Source organism: Megascapheus bottae, chromosome 17, assembly GCF_031878675.1.
Source record: "Megascapheus bottae isolate mThoBot1 chromosome 17, mThoBot2.hap1, whole genome shotgun sequence".
Lineage (NCBI taxonomy): Eukaryota > Metazoa > Chordata > Mammalia > Rodentia > Geomyidae > Megascapheus > Megascapheus bottae.
In genome coordinates, this window is record NC_143525.1 from 11,440,591 (window position 1) to 11,452,064 (window position 11,474).

Consider the following 11,474-nt stretch of genomic DNA (forward strand, 5'->3'; position numbering starts at 1 on the left):
TCTGGCTCCAGAAGAAAGAGGACTTACATCATTAGTAGGAGAACTGGGAGGTCCATCACCTTGCAGCTCCTTCTTCTTCTTCTTGTATTTACGAGGCTGGGCAGGGTCCTCCCCCATAATTAGTTCTCTGAGGAACAAGGAGGGGGTTTGAGTGAGGCTTGGTCTTTAGGACCCTTCCCACCTTTCTGAACCCATTCCAGTCCTACCTCCACTGCCTATAACCTAGGTTGTTCTCAAATTTTGTTTCCCTCTGTTTTTTTCTACCTGGGCTTTGAGAACCAACTCTCCCCGTGATGATTCATTTTCCTACTCATTTACTTAGATTCATCTTCCTTCTATTCCTTATATTGTACTTTTACCAACCCCACCCAGACAAACTAATCCAGGATTTCACTGCCCTAAACACAGTGTGTCTGTTCCTCCTGCTGGCTCAGTGTAGCTTTCATGCTGCATCTACAGATGCCTTCAAAAATATAACACGGCTCCCTCACCGATGTCTCCAGTAGCTTTGTTTCTGGTCCTCATATTCAGGGATATTCATTTCATCTTCCTCCCATGTGGACTGGTCGTAGGGCAAGTCCCTCCATTTCACCAGATAGTGGTAATTCCCTTTTTTATCCACACTGAGGGGCAGAAGGCCAAGAAGAGAAGCAGAAGGATGAAAATATGGATCGCAACATACCTATTAGAAACACATATCTGTCACCTCACTCAAGGATGGGCTACTGGCAGTTTAGAATGGTTGAAGTATTACCAACCATTTTCAGGGTGATAGCTAAATATCAATTATCACAAAACATGTCTGGAGAGCCCTCCAACCATTCACTCACCTAGTTGGTCAGTATCTACTGAGTGTCTACTATTAACCAGGCACTATGTTGAAGGAAACAAACAAGCCTATTTTGTCACGAAGGCCACATTTTATTGGGGAAAGCAGCAATGAAATATGCTGAGTTTATATTAGGCAATGGTAAGGACTACAAAGAAATAAACACTTGATATACTGGTCTGGTTGAATTATATTTCTCATGTTTGCCTTTCAAGCCCTATCACCAGACACGTGTGCCATGTCCTATGCTCCTGGAGAGTAGAAGAGGCCAAGTCAAGTGAAGCAATGCTGGACTTTCCTTTTGGTGTCTCTAGTCCCCCCAAAAGAAGCAAGGCCAAAAAAGCTGCAGCTACAGCGGCTTTTATGAGTCATTTGGTTAAACACAGGACAATCTTCACAGGAAAAGCAGGTCATGGAAGTGGAACTGTGGCTCAGCGTGGTAGAATACTACAGCCTTGAGCAAAAAGAGCTCAGGGACAGTGTCCTGGCCCCAAGTTCAAGCCCCACAACCACAACAAAAAATCAACAGTGTCATTTTTCAGGTAGACCTTCCCACAGCCCAATGACTCACCTATGGTTGATAATGCGGTGGACTGTCATCCACTCTGGTTTGATGCCAAAACGGTAGTACTTCTCCTCCATTTCGGCATAGTGCGGATCTTTGACCTTACGCTTGTCACTCTTCCCATCGTCCTCACCGGAGCCATAATCCAGGGGTGGCGGCTCATCCATGTCATTCTTTCGCTGGTAGTTTCGGTACATTACCAAGTGGAAGATTTCCAGCTGGTGGGGCACAGAGGACAGATAGTTCCAACATCCAAAAAGACAAAGGGAACAAGTGGTCAGTGAGGAAAATGGGATGGGAAGAGAAAGCTTTGAAAGAGAATGGGTGAGAGCCAAGTAAGGCCAAATCAGGAAAACAAATACAATAACAGAACCATGTCAGAAGACAGTTGTAGATGAAGACATAAGCAGCAAAAGAGGCTGGGATAGGACTAGTAAGATTGAGAAGAAAATAAAACATGGTCAGAAGTCAATTGTTCATGCCTATAATCCTAGCTACTAAGGAGGCTGAGATTTGAGGATTCTGGTTCAAAGCCAGCCTTGACAAACAAATCCATGAGACACTTATCTCCAATTAACCAGCAAAAAGCTAGACATGGAGGTATGGTGCAAATGATAGTGTGTCAGTCTTGAGCAAAAAAAAAAAAAAGTAAAGCAAGCCCTGAGTTCAAGCTCCAATACTGGCACACACATGTATGTGCACATGCACACATGCACACGCGCACACACAGAATGATACATGGAAAAGATGGGCTGGGAGTTTGGCCTAGTGGTAGAATTCTTGCCCAGCATACAGGAAGACCCGGGTTTGATTCCTTGATACCACATACATAGAAAAAGCTAGAAGTGGTGCACAGTAGGGCTCTAGCCTTGAGAAGGCCCAAGGACAGTGCTCAAGCCCTGAGTTCAGGCCCCTAGACTGGCAAAAAAAAAAAAAAAAAAAGAGGGGAGGAGAAGATGTAAGATAACAAAGGCTGTGTTGTGGGGTGCTAGTGGCTCACACCTAGCTACTCAGGAGGTTGAGATCTGAGGTTGGTAGTTTGAAGCCAGCCCAGGCAAAAAAGTTCCCATGAGACTCATCTCTAGCCACTCAAAACCCAGAAGTAGAGGTGTGGCTTGAAGTGGAAGAGCATTGGCCTTGAGTAAAAGAGCTAAGGGACCATGCCCAGGCCCTGACTTCAAGCTTCAACCAACAACAACAAAGAAGGTTGTGTTATACCTAAGGGGGGAAAGAAACTAACAAAGTGAAAGAGAGGACTGGAGATCAAGAAAACCACATATGGAAATCAAGGAAATCAGGAAGGTGTGAGGCAAAAGGCCCCAAAAGAAGGAAAATAAAGGATTTGGAAACACATAGAAGAGAGGGGTAAAACCAGAGTCCCAGAGGAGAGGGAAGGAAAGGGTCCTTGTACCTGTAGTTCCTTGGCCCAGGAGCAGTGCCAGTAGGACAACCCTACCCACTTGACAAAGAACTCTCGCTCTGATCTGCCTTGAAGAGGACGGGGAGGTGGGGCATCTGGATTTCCATCTGCCTGCTGAGGGGCTGGAACTGCCACCGGTGGCTCCCCCCACCGCCAATGCAGGATCTTCTGCACACGACCCTTCAGCACAGGACACTTCAGGATGACATATATGAGGAAAGAAATAGGCAGAAAGAGTCCTTCATTGAGTAGGGGGAAGAAAGGTGCTACATAGGGAGCAGGGGCGGGGTGGGGAGAAGAGCAAGACATTTGGGTTTCAAGGAGGGGCTAACATGGAGCCTAAGGGTAACATTAAGAAAAGGTCTATCTACTCACTGTGCATCGGGGACACAGCCATTCACCATTGGGGATATCGGGCAGGGGAGGGTTGAGACAGTGGATATGGTAGGAGGAGATGCAAGCGTCACAGCACAGGAGCTCCCCGCCGTCCTTGCACACCCGGCAGTACTCCATATGATCGTCCTCTTCCTCTTTCTCCCCTCCTTCCTCTCCCTCCTCTTCATATTCTTCCTCCTCCTCCTTGGCCTCCCATTGTACTCCTTCCTTCTCCTGGGAGGCCAAGGACAGAGACAGATGGAAGAAAGGAGATAAGGAGCGAGACTGGTAGATAGAGGCAAAGACAGGATGCCTGAATCCCAGAAAGGCAGAGAAGACTGATAGAAACAAAGGAATAAGACACCCCACTTTGCAGAAATATTAACTCTAGGGGCAAAAGGATGAGGGATAAGGTTCAAATAGCATGCTGGACTTTAAGCCATGTGTTAGTGAGAAGCCCAGGCGTCAGGGGGTGGGAAGAGGATAACTAAAATCAAGAAGGAAAGAGATGGGCGAGTCCTTGAGAGCACCAAGTACTCACACAGTGGGGGCAGCTCCATTTCCCCTCAGGAGCCCGGTCAAGCTCTGGATCAAGGCAGACGAGGTGGTAGGCACGAGGGCAGGTGTCACACAGAATAATTTCCCCACCCTGCTGGCACACCTCACAGTAATCCTGGTGATCGGTCTCGTAGCCATCAACCTCCTCCTCCCCGGCCACTGCAGGACATCCCAGGACTGTCATATACCCCAGGGAAGGCAGGGGACAGAGAGAGCGAGAGCGAGAGAGCAAGAGAGAGCGAGAGCGAGAGAGAGAACACAAAGACGGGGTTCAGGGAGAGAGGCCAGAGGAGAGAAGGGTTGAACAGAGAAGTCAAAATTGGTAATAAGAAAGCCAGCAAAGAAAGGCAGACTGACAGGCTTACACACAGCTTACCCTTCTTTTTCTTTCTTCCTGGTCGGCCTCTCTTTAGTTTCTTGGCACGGACAGGCCCCTCAGGCCGGCCTGAGGCACTGTGGACACTGCCACTGTCCAGGTCTGACTCCTCAGCCTCTGGTTCAGGGCCCTCATCACTCTGAAAAACATACTGCCCATAGCCCCACTGCTGTCAGTGAGGCATACTTGATTCTACTCCCCTCCCTGGGCCTTGGGCTTCCTGTTCCAGTTTCCCTCATTGCCCTGTCTCTGGACTCTACCCCTGGCCACCCAGGTAATTTTAGCAAATAGGGAGGTACCACTCACCGAGCCTCCCTTCTTCCTTTTGCCACCCAGCAACCCTAGTTTGATTTTGAGTGGTGCCATCTTCTTCCCCCGAAGCTTCTTACGCCCGTCAGGTACTCGGGGACTCTTATTACGCCTCTTATGGCCTGGACCTGAATGGCGATGGAGAGAGCAGAGAGAAACCAGAGGCTATGACTTGGCCTGGGAAGAACAAGGGCCTCTAGACTCCCTTCCTACAAAATGCTTCTCCCCAGCAATCTCAACTTGGACAGACAAAGGTACTACAGTGACACTATAATTGGAAGATGTACAGCTTAGAGGGCTGAGGGACAGTAGCTGGAAAAAAAGTTTCTTACCTTTGCCCTCTTTGGTTTTGGCTCTTCGGATAGGTGGGGGCTGTATATCCACAGCTGGGGGTGGTGGAAGGATGGGGGGTCCAGAAGGTGCTATGGGAGTGGCTGAGGAGACAGCAGCTGACACCTGCTCAGCTACGGCTGCGGCTGCGGCTGCGGCTGCTGCCGCCACAGCAGCTGCTGACCCCTTGAAGGGGTTGTTGGCGCTGAACTCTCTCCACTTGGCCCCAAGGATGGTCATCATCTTAGACATTGGGATCTTAGGGTTCTTCTTAGCAATTAGGGGCCTGTAAATATAGAAGTGGCAAACTCAGACCTTTCACAGGTAGTTTGTGAATACTGATATCTCTTCTTATCAATTAAGTCTATATATGTACTAGGATTCCTGAGTGGTAAGAAGATGTCCTATTAAGAAAAATATCAAAAAGTCAGGTGCTGGTAGTTCATGCCTGTAATTCTAGCCACTCAAAAGGCTGAGATCTGAGAATCTCAGTTCAAGCCCAGCCAGGGAAAAGTTTAGTGGTTAATCTCCCCAATAACCACTAAACAAGCTGGAAGTACTAGCTCTGAGAGAAAAAAAAAAAGGAATAGAAAAGCTTAGGAAAAGAATCTAGGTCCTGAGTTCAAGTTCAGACTGGCATTCCCACCCCTCACATAAAAAAATAAGCAAGAAAACTATCATTGTAAGTAGTAAGTACATAAAAAAAAATAAGTTTAAAAAGTGGGGGGGAAGTGTTGTTGTTTTGTTTTGACAGTCCTGGGCCTTGAACTCAGGACTTGGACACTGTCCTTGGGCTTTCTCAAAGCTAGAGCTCTACCACTTGAGTCACAGCACCACTACTGGCTTTTTCTATGTATTTGGTACGGAGGAATTGAACCCTGGTGTTTGTGCATGCTACGCAAGCACTCTACCACGAGGTCAAACTCCCAGCCACAGGGGGAAAGAAAGTTTCAAAAGGAAAAAACAATAGCATCAACATAAATGCTGTAAAGTATACTCTACTTTCCAGTTCATTAACCACCACCTACACTGCATCCTGTTTCATCCTCACAACTGCACTTCTTGTTTTGGTTCTCTACATTTTACTAAATTTCATGGGACATGAAGAAAGATGCCCATAGTGCAGGGCCCCAAAGAGATAGGCTGCAATGTTTTCTTCTGGAGTGGGGTGTTAAGCTCTTGCAGGGATATGTGTGATCCTCAATGTTGACATTACTAAGGACAGCTCCCAGCTATACTCTCTTGTGGTGAGCTCTCAACTCTACTAAGCTTTCCATTATCCCACTAAATCCATATAGACCTCTATAAGGTATATACCATTATTTCTATTTTTTAAAAATAAGAAAACAAACTAGGGCCAGAAGTGTGGCCTAGTGGTACAGTCCTTGCCTAGCATGCATGAAGCACGGGGCTCAATTCCTCAGTACCACATACATAGAAAAAGCCAAAATTGGTACTGTGGCTCAAGTGGTAGAGCTCTAGCCTTGAGAAAGCTCAAGGACAGTATTCAGACCCTGAGTTCAAGTCCCAGGACAAGAAAGAAAGAAAGAAAGAAAGAAAGAAAGAAAGAAAGAAAGAAAGAAAGAAAGAAAGAAAGAAAGAAAGAAAGAAAGAAAGAAAAATTAGAGAGAGAGAGAGAGAAAGAAAGAGAGAGAGAGAAGGGGAGAGGGAGAAAGAAAGAGAGAGGGAGGGAGGAGGGAGAGAGAGAAAGAAGTGAATGAGAGAGGTGGGGAGAAAGAACTAAAGAAATAAAATAATTTGTCCAAGATGAAACAAGGGCTTGAACCTTAGCACTTCAGGGGACTGAAGTACCGTGTGAAATGCTTCCTCCCCCAAAGACATTGTCACCGGTTTCTAACTTGCAAGCCAATGTAGCTTGGGTCCCATCATCAACAAAACATACTCTGTTTTTACTGGGACCTACAGAATGGATAGACAAAGGGTTTGATGGTTCACACCTGGAATTCCAGCTACTCAGGAAGCACAGGTAGAAAGATCATGGTCTGAGGTAAGCTAAGGAAAAAAGCTCAAGATCCTATCTAAAAACAATAAATAAAGCAAAACAGAGCTCAAGTGGTAGAGAAGTTGCATAGCTAGCATGAAGCCCTGAGTTCCAATTCCTGTATCAAAAAATAAGGAGCTGTGTCTGGGACTTTGGCCTAGTGGTAGAGTGCTCGCCTAGCATGTACAAAGTCCTGGGTTTGACCCCTCAGTACCACATATTCAGAAAAGGAGGAAGAGGTGATGTGGCTCAAGTGGTAGAGCACTAGCCTTGAGCAAAAAGTGTTCAAGGACAGCACCCAAGCCCTGAGTTCAAGCCTCAGGACTGGGGAAAAAAAATAAAAGGGGCTATGACTGATAAAAGCAATGGAAATTCTGGAATACTGATGGTATTCCTCTAGAATTCGTCTAGAAAGGCCATGAAGGGAAAACGGAACTGGAACTATCAGAGCAGAGGAGGGCTTTCTATAGTCCCTCCTTACTATATTCTGTTGCTAACAGAGTTCCCTAACACAGCACTGGAATCATGATCTCAGCTCCTTTCCTCCTTCACTGAAGAATCCTCTGTAACGGATTCTTAACGTGGAACCCTTAGATCCTAACAAATCCAACAGTACCTTGAAATTACATGTGCAAATTACATGTATGTGCTGTGTTTGCCCCGTTTCTTAGCTTTCATTGGATTCCAGAAGGGCCTAGGCTGGCCCCTCTAAAATTAAATGCCTGCTGTAAAGAATTTCTAGTCTCACCATACCTCATGAATTGGCTGAAGGCTTTGTAGTTGGTAAGTGTGTGGTAATCCTCCTCAGAGAACACATGCTCCACGTCCTCCAGGCCCCACGTCAGAAGCAGAGTTGCCGATGACTTCTGTTCTACCTGCTGTGTGTGTGGAAGAAGGAGCTCAGTGAGGTAGGTGCTCCCCACATTGGCCTTAATCTACTCCTACCCACCAATTTCCCACTCTCTTCTACAGTCCAGTCTCCACCCCTCACCAACGTCAGCCTCAATGGCTTCTTTCCCTCTGATAAGTTGTCTGTTGGGTGGATTCCTCACCTTAGGGTTCCCTAAGGCCACTCACCTTTGGACCCCCATCTCCCTCTCCCTTTTTCCTTCGCTTTGTCTTCTTCTCCTTCTTTTCTCGGTGCTTCCGTCTCCGTTTCCGACCTGGTCCAGTTCCATACTCACTGCCCCCACTCTCTGACTTCTCCCGGTACTCATCTCTCTCTGAGCCAAACTCCTCCTCACTGTCCTAAGGAGGAGAAATAAGAATAACATTTATTCATTCTTGCCATGTGCCAGGAGCTGTTCTCAACACATACTGCCATTTCTCTTTTTTCATCTTCACAACAATCTCATCAGCTAGTAACTGATCTATGCTTGTCTACTTTTGACAGCAGAGGAAACTGAGGCACAAAGCTAAACAACTTCACCAGGAAGACTTCTAGGCTATGAATTCATGTATTCATGATCCAAGCTTGTACTTTCAACTGTTTCTGTCAGATGCTAGGGCAGTCACATTGACAAGGCTTTCCATCAGGCTACAGGGGTAAGGTCCCCATCCATGAGGTACAGGGCAATACAGGGCAGACACTGTCAAGCCTCCTTGATTTGAGGACAGTCCTGGACTCCTCTCTGGAAACTGACTCCTGAACCTTACTACAGAGTCAGGACTTCTTGATACTTACAAGCTTCTTGCGTTTCCGGGGCTTGCCTGGTTTATTTTCCTTCTGCTTCTTGGGTCCTCGCTTTCGCTTTTTTACACCCAGTCCTGAAGGCAGCAGTCGAATGTCATCCTTATCTTTGGAGCAAAGAGTACCAGAATAACCTAAGCTTCTAGATTCCTAGTCTCAGAGGCCCCTCAACCACTCCATCCCTACCGCCTCAGTCCTACTCTCTAGGAACTGGGCACTGAGTCCTCCAAACGTTGCTGTCCCTCCCTGGATATAAACAGAGTGTTTCCAGTACTCTGGGATGCTCTGGTTTGAATGAGAGGTCAGGGGTCAGAAGGGAAGAGCAGCCAAACCACTCCCTACTCTCCCTTCTACTACTAACAAGGGACCAGGCTTTAGGCCATGAGCTCTGACTGTGGCAGGTCCTTTCAGTCGCCGCCAGGGCTCCTCCTGCCTTCTCCCTCACTTCGCCAGCTGGCAGCCTGCCTAGGATCTGGGGAAGCCATGCCCAGCTGCTGGCCTGGCCTGACCCCAGCACTTGGAGTGGGGAGACACAAGCTGGCAGCTTCCTAAGCCAGATGCTGAGAAGGGAGCGCCAAAGGTGGACACCTGGGTTCTCACACTAACACCCTGGGGCCTTGACATCTTTTTTTGCCAAGAGGGAGGCCTCTATTTACATTTCCTCAGATAACCACCAGCATCTCCTCACTCTAACACAGTATTGGAGAAAAGAAATCCTCAGCAAGTCATTTTTGCTTCTAGCCTATAGGATTACTGTCTGCTCCCATCACATCTTAATCTGCCAGAAGGAAGTCTCCACAACTGCCTAATGGTCCTCCTCATCCTTGAAAGTAACCTGGAATGTGCTCCAAACCCATTCCTATATCCTCTGAGAACTCTGGGGTCAGACTCTCCATCTCTGGGTCTCACCCTACATCTGTGTATTTTGTCCTGCCTTCCCAGCTCAGATAAATTTATTTATTTATTTCTATATTTTTATCTATCTATGCAGTACAGGAGATCTAAAACCAAATAAAAAGATAGGCACAGACGCACCTGGTATGTGCATTGTCAAACTCACAAACATACACTCAAAATGGAAAATCCCAAGTCTTGTCTGGCCCATACCTGCAGTGCAGTTAGGTCCTTGGCTTTCTCCTCAGCTAGCTCTGTCAGAAGGCCCACAATAGGTTTCCCTTGATGTTCCCTCAACAACATTCTGCCTAACCCCTGCCAGTTTGTTGTGGCTTGAGGGCTAGAGCTACTTCTCACAGAGGAAGACACCATGCCAACAGACTGATGGCACACTGACATGCAGCCCTGGTTCCTCCTCCCCACCACCCCAGCACTAAACTAACCAGCCAGACCTGTCTTGTTCATGAAGAGGCAGCTGTAGCCGCAGGGAAAGCCTGGATTTGGCCCAGCCCCTTGCTCTAGGACATACAATCCTACTTCCCTCAACAGCCAAGGGAAAATTAGCCACAATTAGCACCTCAGGTCTGGGTTTCCATTGCCTCAAACTCTGGACACATCTTTCCTTTCATGCTATCTTTTCTCCTCACTCCAGCATCCCGTGTGCCCCTGGGCAGGAAGACACGCTTAAGATGGGGTGTGGGTGTGGAAGGGGGCTGGCTGCCTTGCCAGAGCCAGCTGTAAAAACGGAGTAGGGGCTGGAATAGTTCGATGCTATGCCCAACAGCCGGCTCCAAGGCTCCACACTGGCCCCAGGGACTTGGGTTAACAGGAACATGGAAAGAGGAGGATGCGGGGGCAGTGGCAAGGGCAGGCCAACTGGCTAAGGATCAGGGAAGTGGCTTGGGTCGCCCCCAGCTGGGAGTAGGAGCCACCAGACCCGTGAACTCCACTCCCCCGCCCTGCAGGAGGTTCTCGAACTTGAGCTGACGTCTGCGACTGGCAAAGGCAAAGGCGAATGGCGAGGAAAGGCAAGGAAGGGTAATAAAGCAAATCTAAGTCCCAACCTCTGTCTCAGCAGCCACTCAATGCTGGCCCGGAGCCCAGACTCTACCACAACCCCGCTCAGATCTCGGGAAGGCGGGGAGGGCGAGGGCGGAGCCTGGCAGCCCGGCCGGCGGGAGGAGCCCGGGCCGGAGCCTCGCCCCCTGCCCGCCCCTCTCTCCTTCTAATCTCACCATCAATCTCTCACACATATATTTATTTTTTCTCAAATTCCCCTCCCTCCCCCACAACGAACCTCCATAATAGGTTTGCTGCACATGCGTACTGCACGCAGGGGGTGGGTTTGTATTTTCAGACCTTTTGCAAAGAAACTACCAGAATTTTCCGCACCACCCACAATCATTCCCCACCCCCAACCCCAAGGAATCACATCTATATATTATGTTATATTATTTCTCTAGACTTGCCAGAAGGGGGAGGGAGAAGAAATGAGGCTTTTTTTTTTTTTTGGCTTCCTGCTCCCTTCCCCCACCAACCCGAGTGCTATTATTTTAAACGTTTAACAATGTAAGGAGACTGGAGAGAGGGGGAAGGGATAAAATTGGTCTTCGGTAAGAACGTAAAACAAAATGGTGAGATTCAAAGCAGTCAGAGTGAAAAACAATGGAACGCTCTCATCTGTATAATTCATATTCTACAAAAGGACGAGGGAGGGCAGCCGGCACAGACCTCCCCAGGGGCGGGCAAGGCTTATTTTTCCCCCCACACTTAGGTAAGACAGAGCTAATGAGCAGGCTAAAAATATTCCCCCCAAGTTTTACCTCCGAAAGTCATCTGAGGGGGTGTATCTGGGTCACTTATTTGACTTGGAGGGGGATAAAGATCGCCTAGAGAAGGGGGGAGGGGAGTGGGGCTTCATGTCAAATATAAAAATGTAAAAGCAAGCTGACTTCCCCACCGATTCCGAACGCGAAGAGGGAACGGGGGAGGGAGCAGGACACAAAAGACCCCTCTCCACCTTTCACGCCGCCGCCCCCCGCCGCCCCCCGACTCCAAGTTCGCAGGAGCGACGGCGAGCGCCGCCGAGGGGGCCCCGCCGCGCCTCGCAGGCCCCTCTGGCCCTC

General features: G+C 48.2%; 1 protein-coding gene across 14 annotated transcripts in view; it reads right to left on the minus strand.

Annotated features, from left to right (window-relative positions):
* The window catches only part of Chd3 (chromodomain helicase DNA binding protein 3), a 29,761-nt gene that overhangs the window by 16,527 nt on the left and 1,760 nt on the right, over positions 1–11,474 (minus strand). For 6 of the 14 annotated variants that reach the window (XM_090349619.1, XM_090349614.1, XM_090349626.1 and 3 more), the window contains exons 2-13: positions 8,449–8,561; positions 7,842–8,012; positions 7,518–7,642; positions 4,765–5,048; positions 4,430–4,560; positions 4,124–4,274; positions 3,731–3,924; positions 3,190–3,423; positions 2,806–3,009; positions 1,401–1,612; positions 492–623; positions 28–127 (exon numbers count right to left, since the gene is read on the minus strand). In XM_090349619.1, the coding sequence (XP_090205745.1) occupies positions 28–127; positions 492–623; positions 1,401–1,612; positions 2,806–3,009; positions 3,190–3,423; positions 3,731–3,924; positions 4,124–4,274; positions 4,430–4,560; positions 4,765–5,048; positions 7,518–7,642; positions 7,842–8,012; positions 8,449–8,561 (2,051 nt within the window). The remainder of the gene's footprint in view (positions 1–27; positions 128–491; positions 624–1,400; positions 1,613–2,805; positions 3,010–3,189; positions 3,424–3,730; positions 3,925–4,123; positions 4,275–4,429; positions 4,561–4,764; positions 5,049–7,517; positions 7,643–7,841; positions 8,013–8,448; positions 8,562–11,474) is intronic. The other 8 variants (XM_090349620.1, XM_090349616.1, XM_090349625.1 and 5 more) reach the window with 5 other exon arrangements.